Source organism: Brassica napus, chromosome A2 (assembly GCF_020379485.1).
Source record: "Brassica napus cultivar Da-Ae chromosome A2, Da-Ae, whole genome shotgun sequence".
NCBI classification, from domain to species: Eukaryota; Viridiplantae; Streptophyta; class Magnoliopsida; order Brassicales; family Brassicaceae; genus Brassica; species Brassica napus.
The window spans coordinates 9,125,058-9,144,533 of record NC_063435.1 but is presented as its reverse complement, the minus strand read 5'-3'; the positions used below and the strand labels follow the sequence as shown (position 1 = coordinate 9,144,533).

The 19,476-nt window shown below is 32.1% G+C and overlaps 3 protein-coding genes across 3 annotated transcripts; 1 reads left to right on the top strand and 2 right to left on the bottom strand.

The window, feature by feature from the left end:
• Positions 1 to 3,013: 3,013 nt before the first annotated feature.
• LOC106419846 lies at positions 3,014 to 4,262 on the top strand. The gene is made up of 4 exons (XM_048755463.1): positions 3,014 to 3,322; positions 3,383 to 3,735; positions 3,824 to 3,901; positions 3,997 to 4,262. The coding sequence occupies exons 1-4, from the start codon at positions 3,187 to 3,189 to the stop codon at positions 4,000 to 4,002; spliced, it is 573 nt and encodes a 190-aa protein (XP_048611420.1). The 5' UTR covers positions 3,014 to 3,186; the 3' UTR covers positions 4,003 to 4,262.
• Positions 4,263 to 7,936: 3,674 nt separating this feature from the next.
• Positions 7,937 to 9,231, bottom strand: LOC106419836 (uncharacterized protein DDB_G0271670). The gene has a single exon (XM_013860679.3). It carries the CDS (start codon positions 8,953 to 8,955, stop codon positions 8,107 to 8,109), a length of 849 nt encoding a protein of 282 aa, XP_013716133.2. The 5' UTR covers positions 8,956 to 9,231; the 3' UTR covers positions 7,937 to 8,106.
• An 8,104-nt stretch (positions 9,232 to 17,335) lies between these two features.
• Positions 17,336 to 19,132, bottom strand: LOC106409629 (transcription factor MYB62). The gene is made up of 3 exons (XM_013850231.3): positions 18,459 to 19,132; positions 18,237 to 18,366; positions 17,336 to 18,138 (listed from the first exon to the last, which is right to left on the bottom strand). Exons 1-3 carry the CDS (start codon positions 18,607 to 18,609, stop codon positions 17,562 to 17,564), a joined length of 858 nt encoding a protein of 285 aa, XP_013705685.2. The 5' UTR covers positions 18,610 to 19,132; the 3' UTR covers positions 17,336 to 17,561.
• Between the last annotated feature and the right edge of the window lie 344 nt (positions 19,133 to 19,476).

The window sequence follows — 19,476 nt, the reverse complement described above, 5'->3', positions numbered from 1 at the left end:
ACCGTATCAAGAGCTCTGGATTGGGCTGCGCGATAGGTTTAATGGGCTGCGACCAACACGGTTTCAAGAGAGGTTCGGGATTGGGCTGCAAGATGGGTCAAATGGGCTGCGAAGGTGACTATTTTTTTTTTTAATTTCAAGCCCAATCTGCCAGTGACATGGCAGAATGATTGGTTGGGAATATTTTGCCTAAGTGGCACCCCTAAGAAGCCTCAAAATTAAGCCCTTTTATATAGTGGGATTTATTAGCAATTACTTAAATAACACTAAACTAAACACTATCTATAATGGGTTGTTGGGATACTCTTTCTTTTCTCGTTTTCATGTTCTTTATGGTTTTAGTACCTTCGGGTCTTTAGTTCAATCGCCAAGCTTAAGTCTCTACTCGGGATTTCAAGATTCCACTGTTTATGCTAAGTTTCCCTCTTCTGAGTTTTCTCTTCTCCAACTAAAGATTATGGGCTTTTATCTAAACTAAAAACTAATGGGCAATCATTGGGCCTATGATTTTAATATAATGAAAGCATTTGGATTGGGCCAGCAACATATACTATATCTTTATAGGTAGCTCGGTCGAGTTCGTTAGACCCTTAAAAAACATACGACAGCTCTCTAACCGAAATAAAAACAGAGGAGAGAAGTGGAGACGTAGTATTCATCTTCTCAGTTGAGCTCGCTTGTTCAGAAGTGATAGAAAAGCAGCTCTGTGGCCCAAATCGGATCGTCTAAGTGTATGTGCCATATTGGTACATGATGAACACGAGTAAGAAAAAGTGATTAGAAGATTGATTGTATATAACTAGTGATTCTTTGTAATCTCCACCATAGTAGTTTTCTGGCGAAAGAGCTAGTGCGATTGAGAGCACTGTGTCTTCCTTGAGTATTTAGATTCAACCATAAACAAACCAAGAGAATACGAACTGGAATCGCAACCTATATTTATGTTTTTAACCGAGGATAAAGCTTTTGTTTGGGGTTCTCTCTCTTTAAGTTCTCAATTTCAGATTTTTTAAGTAGAATGTTTATGATGTTATAAACTATTTGATCGTTGTTTTTTTTTGTTTGTCTATATAGAATGTCTAGCTAGATTGCTCTATTCTGGGATGAACTCGAATTTCGTAAGTTCTTTGATAAGACTCATCTTTTATAGAAGATGTCATACTTGTTTCTTGAATTATGACATCATAATCATCAACAGGAGTCTCTTTAGAAGGTTAGAACTGATCTTTGTTTCTTCTTATCGTTTAATTATTATGTCTTTGTTCTTCATTGTACCTGTTTCTTCTTTTAATAAAAACTCATAGACGAAAATCACTATTTATAACTGCACGATAGTTTACTAAACGAAAAGGATCGGTCAAATCAAAATAGAAGCAAGCAGGTGGTTGAACAAGCAGGAGCCTTTTCAAAATTATATATGATGATAAGATGAGTTGTGACAATGGGCTCATAAAAACTTGTCACACAATCTTGAAAAATGACCGAGAGATCAAGTTCGATGGTCAAACAAAAAGCGTCCCATTTTCCACAACCAGAAGAAGTTTTTATTTTTTTTGATAACCGAGAGTGTCCGGTGGACCAAGACCCAACCAACTAAATTTTTTGGGGTATGTTTATCGGTGCCAGTGAAACTTGATTGTTCGCAATGGGAATTAGCTAGATGCACATTTATAGCATCAAAAGCACATATGCAAATAGACAAGACTAAATTGAGATGAAAAGGGAAAACAATCAACGGAGAGCACAATGACATAAAAATATGATCAACTTTTCGATCATTTAGAGAGGTGGACAAAAAATTGTTGTAAAAAGCGGGATTGTTGCTGTTAACTTATAGTTTTTTTTAAATAAATTAATGAACCAGGTATCATTATACCTACTAATATTTCATCGGTTTGTATGATCAATTTTTAGTACTCTTCCCGTATACGGTATATCCATAACACGACGTTTCAACCAATGATCTTTTTCTCCAAAACTGACAAAACATAAATCAAAATTTGAAAACAAAATTTTGTAGAATTTAAACACACAAAAGGAACAATAAGTGTGTGCAAAATATATTACATTAAAATGTTTTCTAAAAGATGAATTATACACGAATCTTCTAATGTAGATTTTTTTTTTCTTGTATTTTTTGCTAAGCAAATTCTTTGTTAGTAAACAAAATTTTGTAGAATTCAACCACACAAAAGGAACAATAAGTCTGTGCAAAATATATTACATCAAAATGTTTTCTAAGAGATGAATTATACACGAATCTCTAATGTAGACTTCTTTTTCTTTTTTTTTTTGCTAAGCGACTTTTTTGTAGTAAACAAAATTTTGTAGAATTCAACCACACAAAAGGAACAATAAATGTGTGCAAAATATATTACATCGAAATGTTTTCTTAAAGATGAATAATACACGAATTTTCAAATGTGGACTCTTTTTTTTTTTTGCTAAGCGACATCTTTTTTCTTTTGAGAAAGATCCAATGTAGACTTCCCTATTTGTAACACTGATAAACTCGAGATAAATAAAAAAAATATGTGAAAATCCATATTTTAAACTAAAAAGGTGAACTATTCTTATATGGTAGTGTTATAAACTTATGAGTAACATTTTAGGCGATTATCCAGGCACTAAATCCGAATACGTAGTGCTTATTTGTTAAACAATATTCAATAAAAATGTTTAAATTAAAATCCTAGCTATGACTCGTAGGCTATACAACAATAAACAATATATGTCTAAGTTAAGTACTTAAAATTATATAATGTTCATTGCAGTACATAGTATAGACGTAGTTAAGTACTTAAGTCTGCAGGCAGTGATCTATGTCTGACTAAGTTCAAAAACAAATGTAAGGTATAAACTGTAACTACACATTTGAGATTTCTAGCTCAAGCCCAGACTAAAAAATGGTAAGGCCCAAAACATATACCCTCCTCCCCCTCTTGGAGCCAGAGTTACGATTCTACGAGATAATGCGGTGGGTTAAGATCTACGGCTACGATGACAAGTCAAAGAATCGGACGGTTGATAAGCTATCTATCACATTAAAATGATTTCCCGAAAATACCCTTCTCTCCTTCAAGATTCATAGTACAAATACGAAACTCTTCCTTCTTCCTTCTCTTTTTCTTTATTGCAGCAATCCAAAACCAAATCGAAAGCAAAGAGTTTGAAATTTTCCGATCAATGGTGTTTTGTGGTGAAGGAGGAGACTACATGGCGACGATGGGACGTGAGGGACCTAAGACTCTTCACAATTTCACCCTCCCGGATTTGAAGTGGGGAGTTCAGCGGAGTCTCAGGTGCATGAAGCTCCAATCTACCGGCGGCTCAACCTCCCTTGATCTTCGACTCCGACGCCGACCCTCGCCTTCCCAATTCAACGGCGGTGTTGACGATCGGAATCGACGACTGTGGAGATCAGCCGGCGAGGAAGGGATCGAAGAGTTTGGGGAGAAGATGAAGGAATCGATTTTCAGAGAACAAGTTGTAGATTACGAAGAGGAAGAAGGGAAGAGGGAGAGGGAGAGGGAGGCTTCTCCGCCGTGGAATTTACGGAAGAGAAGAGCAGCTTGCAAGGCTCCGGTTGCAGAGTCTGTAAACTGCGACGAAGAAGCGAAGTTCATGTCGACGCTGACGAAGAAAGAGATGGAAGATGATTACATGACGATGATGGGCCACCGACCACCTCGACGGCCCAAGAAACGTCTCAGAACCCTTCAGAAACAGATCGATGTAAACTCCAAATACCCAATCTTTTTTCTTCTTCTTCATAGATTCAGTTTTTCAAATTCTGATTTTGTTCTTCTTGTTTCCATTACAGTTGTTGCATCCAGCTTTTTATTTTACTCAAGTTACTGAAGATATCTACCAAGTTCCAGATGCTGCAGAGACCAGAAAGGTATCATTTTTGATCTTTCACAGTCCCCAGATTTGATTCTTCTTGCAAGTAATCAAAACTATTTTTGCTAATTTATGCTTTTACTAATTTTGTAGAGGTGATGATGATGATGATGATGATGATGATGAGTTCCACTTTAAGTTTCACAGCCCTGTTTTGGTGACTTGTGGAATCTATTGAAGTTTGGAGTTTCAAATTTTTTTTTTCTTTTGTTAGTTTAGTTTGGTTTATACGTGTTACGAAATGGCTGAACTAACATGTAAGTAGGTTCTGATGTATTTAGAACGTACTCTTTGTCTCGGTATATCATCAAACGGAACAGCCAATAGCAATCAATAAGAAGGATGAACATTTTCACCAAGTCTTGCCTTTTGTGACGACTATTCAAGCTCCTTAGCTTTAGGCTCTTGTTTGTGTGTGTATGCGTTCATGATTCTGTTTTTTGGGTGCATTCTATCCTATATGTAAGAAGCTGCAACGTCTTTTCCGAAGCGTGTACGGTCATTATTAATTCAAGGAACTATACGAAAAAGTGGACTTATTGTGCCGTGTGGAGGGCTTTTCTTCTTTTCTTTCCCGCGTTTGATTGTTTCCTTTGTGGCTGACTTGCTCTCTACCAGGTTTACTATTTTCCGGTCTAGTTCAATTCAGTTAACCAAATGGTTATCATAAACTTTACAAACTTGTAAAAAATTAGTTTCTCAACTATTTAGAAAATACAAAAAATAAAAATAAAAATTGAAAGGAGAGTAGTCTCATTTGAGAGGTTTTGTTGCATTATAAGAGAAATTTTATCGTCTGGTACTTTTTCAATAGTTGCAATTTTAATGTTAAAATATATTGTTGAAAAAGTTCTTAAGCAATGCTGATGTTCTTAGCATTCGTGAGCTTTGTGGTTGGTTCCTGGTGAAGTTTCAACATCCCACCATAGGTGACTGGGTTCTGTCTAGTGGTTGAGTTTTACACTGTTGAAAGATTTGATTAGTTGGACGAATTCACCTTTTGTCGTCATCAAAGTCCGCCCTGTAGCTTCGGTTGTTTTGGTCCGTTTGATGGCCATGGAATGTGATAGGTTTTGCTGGTGACTACGGGTATAGTACAAGAAGCGCTTTTGGGTGATGAAATTGTTGGTACATGGACTGAATTCAAATCACTTGGAGACTAATGGTTCATTTTGGAATAGAATCGGGATTAGACTTATCTTGTCTAGTATAATTATTTTCATTGTATCTTAACGGCATCCCAGTCGCAGTGCGGATTAGTTTTTTTGTTTGGTGTTTAACGGTTTGAGCTGCAGATTTCTCTTCGTGTGGTGGTTATCGCAGTTATCTCTTGTCGGTTTGATTGTTAATGAGTGTTTCTGTTATGGGTTTGGATCGTTGAGACTTGTTTGTGTGAAGGTTTATGGTGATCTTCTATCTAGATGTAAAGTGGACGTCTTAGAATGCGTTCAAACAGATCGAAAGTTGTGTGGATTGCAAATTGATTTTGTTTGTCGGGTTGTGAAGCTTTGGTTCTTGGTTGCAAGTAGAGATGGTATAGTTCGGCAGACCCGCGATAAATCCGGGTTGAGAAGATATGGTGTCTTCGATTTTACAAGTGGATGGTATCGGGCGGCTGATCTTGACATCATCAATATTTTCAGATCATTGCTTATTGCTATTTTGAAGGATTGCTGCATTGGATTTTCTTATGCTTGTGTGTAGTTAGTTTCAGTTTATTGTGTGTTTTTATTGTGTTTACTAGATTTTTTTGGTTTTTCGATGTTGTATTCGTAAATTGCTCCGTTGTGGATTCTAGTTGCCTTTCTTTGAATTTTCTTTCTCTGGGTTTTCGTGTTTGAGGATTTTTTTGCTATCTGCCAGATTTTTAACCTTTGAATAAATAATTAAATATTATCAGATGAAAAAGATGCTGATGTTCTCCTTTAACTTTTCGTAGTATTTGTGGCTGCATGTATTTCAAACCCAACATACAAAACAATTTAAAGTGTTTCTATAATTAGGTTTGAAATTATCTAAATCAAGAGTTTTTAAATTTATTTAATTTTTCATTTTCGGTGGCGATCATTTATGGAAAATTAGTTTTTGTTTTTATATATTACTTGTTCGTCGTTATGTACCAAATAGATTTATATTACTGTTACACATGAGTTTATATTAATAATTTAATTCAGCTTTATTATAATTTCAAAATATTAAAATAATTTATTTATATAATTTTATTTTTGAAAATAAACTAATATATGATTTAATGTATTTCCTACTTATGCTTGAAATAAAATGGTACTTTTAAGATTATTTATTTTTTAATTAGCTATTTTTTTGTATTTATATATGTACAAATGATGTTTATAGACGTATTTACATTTTTTCTAAAAGTATCTATTTTTATTTTTAAATAATATACAGTTTTTATGCAAATAAATTAGTGATATATTAATGTAAATATTTTTTATCATAAATTTATTTGTATTTATATTAGAATGCAAAGACGATTACTCTATCTACATGATATTTAATTTTAGGTTTTATTTAATTTCTTTGTTATAATGAAGATTGTTTGTTCTATTTACAATTAATGATTTCGTTTTCAAGAATATGTCTCACTACAAAAAATGGCTAATTTCCGATGAATGTTTTTGTTAGAAATTGTTTTGTTAGAATTCAGACAAATTTTTGACGACCACTTTTTTAACAAAATTTTAATCATAAGCTCGTTAACTTCGTCTGTAAAAAAATTTCCATAAATATTTCCAACAAATTCTTCACAAATAAGTTCTATCGAAAATTTATCAAAATGTTTTTGACTAATTATCAACGGATAATTCCTAACAGAAATTGCCCGTCGGGAATTTTTTAAAATTAAAAATGAACAAGTAAATGTTTAATTTTAAAATAATATAAAATAATATTTTTCAAAAATATTTATCAAAAATTAAAATTAATAAAAATAATAAAATGTGAAATATACAAAGAACACAAATACCTAATCTAACAAAAACAAATATATGTACCAAACATTTTAATCTATGTCTCTAATCTAAAAAATAAATTAACAAATCTAAAATTGACAAATTTTAAACTAAGAATATTATAAAATTATATAAAACAATTTATAAAATTTAGAAACTGTGTATTATATAAAATATTAAAATGGTATGAAAAAGAGAAAAAAACCTTGAAAATGTGGAATATATAAATAATTTTTTAAAAATACAAATTTTTAAAAACTTTTTAACAGAAAAATCTTTCTTAAATATAAAAAGTTTTATATATTGTAAAAGGTCATAAAAATATTTATAAAACGTTTTAGTTTTTTAAAATCCAGATTTAATTGTGAAACAATATTTTAAATATTTAACAAAACAAAAAGAATAATATTTAAACTAACAAATCCTAAAACAAGCATCTAAATCTTGCAATTAACATCCAAATCCTAAATTACATTCCATTCTAAAATTAACATCTAAATATCTAAAACTAACATTCTAATCTATAAAACTATAAACCTAATCTAAATACAAACTTACATGTTAGAAAGATAGTGCAGAGAGCGATTTTGAGTGTGTTCTTAAGGTGAGAGAGGCGATTTGATGTATTGAGAGAGAGAGAGAGAGAGAGAGAGAGAGAGAGAGAGAGAGAGAGAGAGAGAGAGAGAGAGAGAGAGAGAGAGAGAGAGAGAGAGAGAGAGAGAGAGAGAGAGAGAGAGAAGAAGAGATTCTCATTCTTTGTTTTTCTAACTATTTGACTATAATAATAAACATATAAGCCCAGCTCTTGGAAACCGAATCCCTTGGAAATTTTGTCAAATTAACGAACCAGAATCTGACAAGCCCAGCTCTTGTGTGCTCTCACGACCTCATGAAATGAGCGACATAAAAAAGACATTGTTCACACGATTCACTTACTACATCTTATCTTTCTTACTTTACCACATATTATCTTATATCTTGATAGATTAATATACACGAGATGATACATTTAATAATACTCTAATCTAACCCCAGAGATCCAATCAAACGAGACGTTCCTATTCGTGTATTTTTGGTTTTTGAAAATGCAGACAAAACTCACATGATGTCTAATCTTCACATGTGCTGTCGATATTCCATCATTATACAACAAACAGTAAAAATAAAATAAAAAGACATTTTCTGTTTACATTTTTCTCTCCTCTCAGGCCACAAAAGACAAAAGATGTTTTCATAATATTGTCTTCCTGTTCATGTTACCATTACAGAGTGACCCAATTCTGAAAAATCCGTCGGCAACATTCGAGATGAACGCCGGCGGCGGGAAATTTAAAACCGGACTAACTCGAATGCCACCGTTTCCGTTAACGAAGCTGTTTTTGGCGGGTTGTTTCTTGTAAGGGAGTGAAGATGAGAGCGAAGATGATCTTCTAAGAGACGTTTGTTTGGGAAGATTGTGGGTCTTGTGAGGGTTACTAGATTCCTTGGGGAGAAAGTTATGTTTAGGGTTCAGAGCAGAGCCTGTGGAGTTGCTTCGCGACAGGAAATGAAGCGATCTGATGCTATTTCGGCTCTTGTCGTAGTTGAGACTTATGCTTCTCTTGAACTGTAAGAACAGTCCCTTTGGCTTGTCTTCGAAATCAGAGTCAGGATTCAACAGGAGCTCTTTGAGTCTCATGATCTTTTTTTCTGGTGCTGATCTCTGGTTGTCGAACGATGATGAAGAAGAGGAGGAGGAAGATGATGATGATGATGATGATGACAGCGAAGCTGATCTTTGAACCTGAAAGGTTACTTTCTTGATCTGGACGGGAAGAATCTTGCCATCAGAGAAGAGCTCATCAGCCGGAGACACATCTTGAACAGAACAACTCGAGCCAAAGCAGAAATCAAACTCCGAACCTGAATCAAGAAGTGTTGAGTCTAATCTGACTTCACCGTGTGTAGAGTCTAAATCGTAGGAAAAAGAGTTTCTTGGGCTGGTTCCAGAACCAGGAGCCTCCGAACAAGAAACCTCAATAGCCATAACCTCCCTACGCTTTCTCTCTCTCTCTTTTAACCTGCCTTCTTCTGGTATCATTCAAGAGCCAATGCCCGGGAAAAGTATAAAGAGACCTTGATGATTTGAAAAGAGCGTTAAAAGAATAAAAAATGATGAATATTTTGAAGTCAAAGTATAGAGGAAAAAAATGAAGCTTCTAAAGTCAAAAATGGCTGCTGCTTCAACTTTTCTTTTGTAGGTTGTCTTACGAAAGAGAAGAATAATGAGGAGACAATATGAGCTGGAAGGATTAATCAGATGTTTGTTTGCCCTAATGGTAATGGGTTTCACAATAAAACGAAAAAGAAAAAGAAGAAAAGATAAAGGAGGAGGTAAAGAACAAACTAAATAAAAAAAGGAACGTCGAGATTTTGATCTATTTGCCTAAACCAATATAAAAAGATACCTATTATATTTGTCATTGTTCGTAAAAGATGCTTAAAACGTAGTTGTGCAGTTTATGCGACAAAATATTTTTGATGTGTTCAGCATAATCCATATAAAACAAATGATATATTCAATCAAACTTAATGATGAGTCGAATCTAACCGACTCTAGTAAATTTTGGTAACTGTTTGACCAATGATTTTTTTTTATTGTTTGAGTTATTTATATTTACTGTTAAAATCGAGAATGTGTCGCACGAATACACTGAACGTCGATCATTTTGAGGTCCGCGCAGAGCAAATTATACAATTACCTAGTGATTCCTTCTGTTTATCTTTTACATTATGTGTTGGAAATGACATATGATCATAGTGTCTGTATTTGAATCTACGTAGTAACATAATAATTAATAGCCCGAGGGTATCATCTGATACATTGTACTTGATCATTGCCATATCATATTATAGATAACTAGGGTCGGCCCGCCCTACGGACAGGATATTAGTTAATTTGATATTCACTAAATGTTCGAGTTGAAATTTATTTTAAGATTCAAGAATTTGGTTATCTGTTATGTCTTACTTATTAGTTTACGGTGATATAGTTGTTTTTTTATTATTCTTGCTTTGGTATTGTATCAAATTAACTAATTGTCCAACTCATAATTATAGATGTACAAATGTGGATTTGTGATAAAGTTTGATGACAATACTGTTTTTTTTTTAATTTTTATTCATAGTGGAGTGTGCATGTGTCAGAAAGAGGCCTATAACAACTTTTATGTTTTTGTGTATGGATTTTAAATATATATTATTTTGTATAATGCATACTTGCTCTACATGTGTTTCAAAAAAAAAAAAAAAAAAAAAAAAAAAGCATACTTGCTCTACAACATTTGCTTGTATACTAAAAAAATTGTTTTCTATATTTTTAAAAGAGAAAATATTTAGTCTAGAATATAACATGAACATATGTATTGACTATATATAGAAGTTGAGTGTTATTTTAAAATGACATATGTATAGAGATTTTTCAACCATTACTTCACTAACACAAAACATTTATAACTGTAAATACCTTCTTTTAAAAGCAAAACTAATAAAAGTGTGTACAACAAATTTATTTTGATATATATTATATGCATCAAGTTATAAAGGTTGGAAACATTGCAAAACTGTTTGGAGCAAAGTTTTTAACTTCACGATCTTCATCTTGACGTCAGTTCAGTGTCAGCCCTGGCCACAAGCAGAAGAAGCATGGACTTCCAGCTGACACGATAATAAGTATTTTCGCGGCCACATATTTATAAAAAGTGACTTTAGCCTAGTGGTTCTAAGAGAAATTACCAATGCTAGAGGTGCTGGGTTTAATTACCCTTAACTGCATTTATTTATTTTGGCCCTAAATATAAAATGGAACACGTGTCACTCCCAGAACGCACGAATTGATGAGGTGGCTTCACGGAAGAGAGGCGAACATTTCTTTATATATATAAATTGTTTATTAGTACATACTTATTTATACTAGGATCGGTCTGCGCTACGCGCAAAATTTAGTTTACACTGTATCTTTTCACTAGAGTTTGTAGGAATTATGTTTGAGGTGTACACGGGTTTTCTTATTGTATTTTTTATAATTAGTAATCTATTATTTATTAATTGTGGGTTACTTTAATTTGGAATCTTAAATGTGTGGGCATGTATATTTAGCACTCGGTTCAACCCCCATTTGCATGTAAAAATTATTAGATGTAGACTAAACACGCATAAACTTATTTGAATTATCTTAGGCCGGAAGTAAAGTTTGCTTTACGGTTTGGTATGTCATTTTATGATAAAATAAGGAAATATACATGATTTTTATGAATAAATAAACTTATAATAATAATTGTACTTTAAATGTTTAATCTATTTTAACTAAAAGTCTCATTTATTTTCATAAATATTCACATTATTCTAGCTATTTATATTAATATTCATTTTAGAAATTATATGATGTAGAGTTATTATAACAATAAGTAAAAAAAACTTTTAAAACACTAAGGTGGATTGAATTCAGTGGTGTTGTAAATAATAAGTAAAATAAAGTTATTTCTGTTTATTTATATATTTATTTCATGAAATAAATTGTTTTTTCTTTCTATGTATACATTTTTTCTTAAAATTAATGCTTTACACGATATAAAAGAAATAACTTAATTCATTATAAATAAAAATATTTTAAAACAGATAATCTGAAACTGTCATTACTATTTATACATATACATGTTTGTTAGAATCATATATGTATTATTATATATGAAAATGAAGTTAACCACAATATCAAAATAATTGATTAGAATTTTTTGAAATAAATGTTACTAACTAATGTATTTAATATAATTCGTACAATAATTTAACTATGTATTGACTAACTTTATTGTATTTTATTGTCAAATAAAATTATTTTTGGTTTATTAGATATATATATATATATATATATATATATATATATATATACATATTGAAATTGGATATTATAATGATAAAAATGTTTGTTACTTTATTTATATTTATTTAAAAAATAATTTCTTATTTGAAAATATTCGAAATAGAACTGTATTAAATTTTATTATCTTAGGTTTTTTAATGAAAAACACTGTTTTAGTTAATCAAAAAAAAAGTTAATAAACAAAAAATATATTCATTTTAAAATTGAATAGGTAGATTAAATATAAAATATAATTAAATAATACAATTTCCTATATATTAAAATTTTAATTAAATTATATATCCATTAGAGATATTTAATAAGTATATTTAAACATAAAAAATATGAGTTTACCGTTTTGGTGAAAATAATCGTTCGCTTTTAATAAGAAATGTGATGTAAATATTTTGGTGAAAATGAGATTTTACATATTTGGGACATAAACACTATTTTATGATTTGAGGAAGAAAAAAAAATCTTACCGTTTTATCAAAAGGTAGTAAAGTATGATTTTGAAGTTTTGTTGGAAAATAAGATTTACAATAAGCAAAGTTAAATGATTTTTTTCTGAATCAATTTAACTTGAGTTTTTAAGTTTTTAAGTTTTTTTGGGATGTTCATGATCATGTGGTCTCACCCATCTAGTCCATCTATTTCACGGACAAAATTGGTTTTATTTATTTAAATAGGTGATATATATCCAAAATTTGTCAATTTTAGTTTGGACACGGTCCCTTGGTACCAACCCATTTGCAGAGGCAGGTCCACTTGATCTAATAGGGTGTCAGCTGATACCCCTTAAGTCAGTAAGAATAATAATTTGTTCCTTAAAACAGGAAAAGATAGCAGCTCTGCTGGAAAAAGTTCCTTGTTGACACCCCCTAACTTGCACACATATAACTTATATTTTATGGAATAATGATGTTATATCTTTTCAAATAACCGGTTCAACCTACAAAAGAAAACAAAAACAAATTATTAATTACGTATTATAAAAAGTAAAATGTGGCCATTCATTTATCATATACCGCTCAGAAAGTAAGCTTTAGTTCGTAAAAATTGAGAAGGTGAATATGTTTCTTCTCAGTTCTGAGCGACTGTGATGGCACCGACTGGTTCAAACGCAATAGTTTCTTTTTTTCTTCTTCTGCGATTCTGAAGCCTCCGTGTACATCCTCATCGACGGGTTTTGGAGGAGCAGGCCGGTTGTGAGGACTCTGTCAGAGAAGAGAGTCGAAGGATTCTTCGATTCTGAAGTCGCGACGACAGCATTGCGGCTCCGTACGTGCATCCATCTTCTCAATCTTAGACTTGTCACTGAGTGAAGACGAAACGTGAAACCTGTAAGTTCCGATTTCGGGTTCGAAGACGAGAAGAAGATGACAAGGGGTGTATTTCTATAATATTTTATGAAATGGAACAAATTGTATTCTCTTCAAATTTGACTTTTTTCTTATTTGCTATGTTGCATTCGATGCTTGAAAAAGGGTTCAGTATTGTTTATTGTTGTTTATGTTCTATTGATATGACTTTTGTATTGGTGTGTATATATATTTTATATTGGTATGTATATGATTTTATAAAGAGAAATAGTATAAAACGTAAATGGAATAGAATTTAATATGACATAAAATAAAATAGAATACAATGTGATTTTGAATGGAATGATATATATGTGATGTTGTCTCTTCCACCTCTTTTCTCTAATGTCGTCAATCTTCATACAGTCAATCTGAATATCTTATGATGTCGTCAATTTTTAATTCTTGCGCTATCAATCTTTTCTTCAATACAGACTTCACAAGTCTAAATTATTTTTATTTTTATATAGTATAGTTTGATAGTATAGTTTGATATTATTTTCAGATTTTAATTTTATTTAAAATATTATAAATATATATTATAATTTATATTTTGGTTTGGGTTTAGTGATTAGTGTTTAGTGTTTAGGGTTAGTGTTTAAGGGTTGAGGTTAGTATTTAGGGGTTGTTCCATTCTATTTGAATTTAGAGTTTATATTTGAATTTAGGATATATAATTGGGTTTAGGGTTTAGTGATTAGGGTTTAGGGTTTAATATTTAGAGATTAGGGTTGGGTTGGGACATGGTTTATTATTAAGGGTTAGGATGGAGTTATAATATTTATTCCATTTTGATGATATGGAATAGAACATTCCAAAATTTTCAAATTATGTGTTAATGCATTTTTGGACTTGCTATCTGTAAGTAAATGTAATACCCCATTTATTGCTACATGTTTTAATTTTACACCAATAGTTTTGTTGCGTACAGTAAAAATACATTTGCTAACTATCCTTTTGATGTGGCTTCCTCCGCTTCTTTTATATGAAATAGTTGGTAAACATTTTTGGCTATATATTCTATCGCTTACATCATCTGCTCTCTCAACATGCGATGTTATTTACTATTTAACTGGGAACAAGTGAAAGGGTAAAACCGGCTGAAATATGGTGTAAATATATGACATTACATTATATCAAAAGTAGTGTTACTTACCTAATTTACACTTGAGTATATAACTATTATGCAAATAAGTACTTTATTTAAACTAACATTCAAATAGGTATATCCAAAACTGATCAATTTTAGTTTGGACACGGTCCATCGGTACCAACCCATTTGACATCCATTAGTTGCCCACACTAGAGTATGATCATTCAAAAAGAATACGGAACCAAAGGTTTCTTTTCACATCATAATATTTTGGGTTTTCTATAAAAAAAACCTCGAAGATGATTTTTTTGGTATTAAACCGTAAAACTGAAAATCTACAAGTCAAACCGTAAAATTAAGCAATTTTTTTTTTTGTAAAAAATGCATAGAAAGAGAGAATCAAACCCTGGTCTCATGCTAAATCAACGGTAACCAAACCGTTTATGCTGTCGTGTTTCTTTGCTTCGTATCAAACACTGTCCTTTTTATTTACTGAATGTATTTTTTTTCTTCCTCCTTTTAAGATATAGGAAAGGACGCAAAGAGCTTGGCTTATGTTTTCATTTGATTTACCTTCTTAAACTGAAGTATGTTAAAAGTCTTCAGTCAAAAATGCAAGCTCGTCTACATATTCTAACCATAACCATTGGATGAATATCTCTTTCGCTATCTGCGACTGCAATAGTGTAATGTTGATAGTTACTGTCCTACTAAGTGGCCGAAAGCTCTGTGGTAGAGAGACTAAAGAGAGTTTAGTCTTTTCACGCATGTGATTTTGATTGACTCAAAATATTGAAAGAGATTGTTATTGTATATGCTAGATTTCTTTCTATTATACTTTGCCTTCGCATAATAAATTATAAATTGCTCAAAAAGTTTAATAGTTGGTTCGACGAATCTGAATTTTTTTGTACAGAAAACATGAAATACACGTGGAATTATTACTGCTTATTGATGGAATTAGATGCCCTTTGCGTTTGAAATTTAAGGATAAATGGATAATGCTGCTCACATTGTTATAGTACTCTTTCCCTAGGCTCGATTCTATGCGCTCGCTACAAGTGGTTAGTGCACATGGCATCAGTATCACTTATTCTTTTATATTTGTTATTTATTTCAGTATATTTTTCAATAATGTTTTACAAATTGCATAAATTTCTAAAAATGAATATTATCATTGAATCTTGCCACAAACGCACGTGCCAGTCCACAGCCGACATGAGCTTGATTCACTGTTCTTGTCTTTAGTTTGACTAAGTTTGATTTTGAATAAAATCAGTTATGGAACTGAGGATTTGATTTTATTTGAAGAATGTGAACAAAATTAACTCGGAAACACGGAACAAGAAGGAGTAACACATAACAAAACAGTTAACGTGTGGTTGTAAGATTTGGTGCCAAAGTAACACTATTTGATTTGAGAGATGATCATAACTTTTGTTGTAAACATGTCTTGTTTCATGAATCAAACCAGCTGGTGTCTCTTGTTCAAACAATTTTCTTGACTTTTGACTTCTCTAGTCTTTCGTACTTACCATACGGTCCATACCACCAACAAAATTCGACTACTTCGCCATAATTTGATTTTCTTAACCAAAAATCATTGGCCTTAAGAACCATTAGTTTCTTCAAACCAAAGACCTGAACATGTTACCAAAAAGAAATTCAGACTGCAGTGTACAACACGTTTAGCTATCTCTTTGGGCTCATAACTGTCAAGCTGTCAACACTTCACAGCAATTGATTGTGGTAGCCTTAATCTTTTGTGTATATAATATATATATTGTATATTAATTTCATTTTGTATATCTACTTAATTAATGAACATTTGACATATACAGTCTTGTTTCTGTTGAATCTGACTCCACCTTACTCATGTCTTTTCTGAAGTTTAACCTCTACCGAATTTTTTTTGAGCTTATAGTCCACCAATCTTAGATATTAACCATTTCAGCCGAAACAATATTATAATTTTATACTCGTCGAATTTTATTTGAAGCATCTACGTTTCTTGCTTCAATAATAATATTAAAAAGGAACTTTACGTTTTCCTAATACTCAAAATTTATGCAAGCAAATTCGTATATTATTCAAAACTCGCATGAAAAAGAACATATGCATATCCAATGTCAATGTGTATGATCTTTCGTTTCTGAAGTTTCAGTGGTACCTTTGGATTCAATTATTGTGGAACTTCCATATACTTATGAAAGCCATTTGAAGTGACCTCCGATAATTCGATTCTCTTTATTATCCTACATTGAACTCTCATTGGATATTGAGGGGCACAAAAGCAGAAGGCATTGCCAAAATATAGACATTATTTGTTTAGTTTTAGAGTAATCCTACCAACAAATTAAAGAGTGCAATCCAAATTCATCATGCTAATGACCTCTTGTATATCAACAATGATTTGTCTAAATGTGTTAACTCTTATCAAATGTCACAATCAGTACTTCGATTAACTTTTTCTATGATTCCACAGAAACGATATATGTCAATCAAACTCTCCTGTGATATCGTCAACTTTGCACTTCTATATCTTCCAAAAGAAGACATCAATTTTTGGTGAAGAGATATTTTTATGCCCTCGAATTATCACCTATCTGGCCCCATAATTTTAATTTCCTAGATGAGTCTCTCCTAGCTTTTGGGTTCTTCCTTCCACCTGTTGGGGCGAGATTAGATATATTCTGTTACGAACAAACCCGAATTATCTCGAAGAAAACAAAGAAACCTAAGAACAAAAACGTATTGAAACAAATATATTGATCATGTGAATGAAAAAAATTATTTATAATCTTTTAGATCCGTTTATAGCAGTTTTAAAACCTGTTTTCTTTTACCTTTTAAGAAAACGTCGAGCCCAACGAATGTGCTGACCTTTTTACCAATTCACATAAATTTGAGACACGTCCAAAATTGACATATTGTTTAGCTAAAATACGCATGTCACAAAGAATCGAAGACAATATAGACTACTATTTTATTTACCGTCAAGCTTAATCGTGTATAAACTTGACCTGATTTATTAGTGCATGTATTCTTTTTTTTTTTGAAAGCTTGGTGCATGTATATATTCTGCGCAAACATGTTCGTACATATCTACTCTGAAGAATCGTCTTAATATATATTTAATCTGAGCAAATAGACTTATACAAAGGACATGAAATCAAAGAGTACTTATAGCAACTATCAGTAGTATAAATACTTATCCAACAACTTTTTGATCATAAACTAAAATGAAAAGTATTTTACTATAGTAGATAAATAAAACCATGTATTGGGCTCCACCCTAGGCTCCAACCATAGTACATAGGTCTCTTGACTGACAGTTAGCCCCTAAACTGCCAAATGTCATCCACATTCCACATGGGATCTTGTGTGACATCCTCGTACGCTTCCGCCACGTGACAATCCGTTGATATGTCTGAATTTCTCATGTAATACTCCTCCATCCCAGGAATATATCCACCGAGTTCTTGATCATTGCCTTCATGGTAACACATCGAAGAATCGATGATGGTGTTGTGATCCATGAAGTGTGGGACCGTCATAAGATCAGGCATGAAAGTGGAGCTCGAAGCAGAACCATCGGTGTTGCTTATACCCGGGTTCTTACCCGAGATATCAGTATATGTTTGTTTACTCATTGAGTCGTAAGACTGAGAAGGAGGAAGAAGAGAGTTATTGTTATTGTTGTTGTTTTGGGGACAACAATAAGTATTTGATGGGTTCTGCTCCATTTTCTCTATTAATCTGGGGACCCAGAAACTACGAACAGCGTCAAAGAATTTGTCGCTGTTAGATTCGATGTTGAGCTGTCGAGCTTGTTTCTGAACTCTTGTTCTCCAATAGTTCTTGATCTCGTTGTCCGTTCTTCCTGGCAAGTACTGTGCTATCTTGGACCACCTTAAATACACACAAAGTTTATACATTATGGTCCAAGGTCGGGAACTTTTTGGTAATATAAAAACAAGAATTGATTATGAGATCGAAGGTTGACACACCTATTACCCCATTTAGAGTGGAGATCAAGGATCAGAAGCTGTTCTTGGGGACTGAGATTCCCTCGCCTGATGTCAGGTTTCAAATAATTCAACCATCTCAATCTACAACTTTTCCCGTTTCTCTTTAGCCCTGTTTTCATATTTTCACGAAAATAAAGAGAGTGGTTATAGTAAAGTTAGAGTATCTCTAATTGTAAATCAAAACCATGTTTAATCAGTTACCAGCACATTTGGCGACGACGTTCCAACGGCCTTCACTGTTCTGGAGAATGTAATTTGTGAGAAGAGTGTCTTCCTCAAGAGTCCAAGGCCCTCTTCTGAGCTCTACTTCTTCACTCTCTGTGAAGGTCTTCTTCTTCATTGAATTTTCCATACTTTCAATTTCCTTACAAATGCTATTTATGTGTTTTATTTTTGTTTTTATGGGTTTGGAATCTCCTAATAAGCTCTATGCCTCTATCCATGCATAACTGAATAGAGAGATAGAAAAAAGTAGTCTCTACTGAATAGAGAGATAGAAAAAAGTAGAGAGACTTTTAGTGCTTTGAGATGAAAACTGAAAGTGAATCCACAGGTTCTTGGGAATTTATAGACTACGTAATATTGGAAAATGTTCATACTTTAGCCATCAGCTTGCTTTTTCCCAATGAAGAATTAAACTATAACACGTATTTGACATTAATTTAAATTATTCCTTAATTAATTAGCTTCTCGTTTAACTCATAAGGGGAATTTATAGTATAAGAAATGGCATTTTGTAGAAAATAGATTTCCCTCCAAGTGATGTTTTAAAAATTAAGATTTGAACTGAAGTATGTAATCTTAACATATGCACCCCAAAAAGAATGTCTTAAAAAGTATTTTGACAATTTTTCAGATTATTTTATCATAGTTTGAATAAGATATAGTATAGTTAGATGATAAATAATAATATTGGTTATACAAAGAATTAAAACTTAGATGATGTAGGTTTGTATTCAAAACTTTAAATATCACTTAGTGTGGTAAATATATAATATTAGTATATAAATTAATCGAACTCGACAAATGAACCAAACATTTATTTTAAAATATTTATTGACGTTTTGTTTTTGGTACAAAAATAGAATTATCCATATAAGTCACAACGAGATTTTTGGTGGTGAATATTATGGGTGTGTTATGCAGTTAAAATATATCTCTCGAGTCTCGAGTTACAATATGTTCAAACAATTTCCTGAAAAAACTATCTGACTTTGGT

Excerpts from the sequence above, each read along its gene's own strand:
- LOC106419846 (XM_048755463.1), top strand. The coding sequence starts at position 3,187 with ATGGTGTTTTGTGGTGAAGGAGGAGACTACATGGCGACGATGGGACGT. Across the intron at positions 3,323-3,382 it reads GTGCATGAAGCTCCAATCTA|ACGGCGGTGTTGACGATCGG; the intron begins CCGGCGGCTCAA and ends CTTCCCAATTCA. Across the intron at positions 3,736-3,823 it reads CCCTTCAGAAACAGATCGAT|TTGTTGCATCCAGCTTTTTA; the intron begins GTAAACTCCAAA and ends TTTCCATTACAG.
- LOC106419836 (XM_013860679.3), bottom strand. The coding sequence starts at position 8,955 with ATGATACCAGAAGAAGGCAGGTTAAAAGAGAGAGAGAGAAAGCGTAGG.
- LOC106409629 (XM_013850231.3), bottom strand. The coding sequence starts at position 18,609 with ATGGAAAATTCAATGAAGAAGAAGACCTTCACAGAGAGTGAAGAAGTA. Across the intron at positions 18,367-18,458 it reads CGTCGTCGCCAAATGTGCTG|GGCTAAAGAGAAACGGGAAA; the intron begins GTAACTGATTAA and ends ATATGAAAACAG. Across the intron at positions 18,139-18,236 it reads CACTCTAAATGGGGTAATAG|GTGGTCCAAGATAGCACAGT; the intron begins GTGTGTCAACCT and ends TGTGTATTTAAG.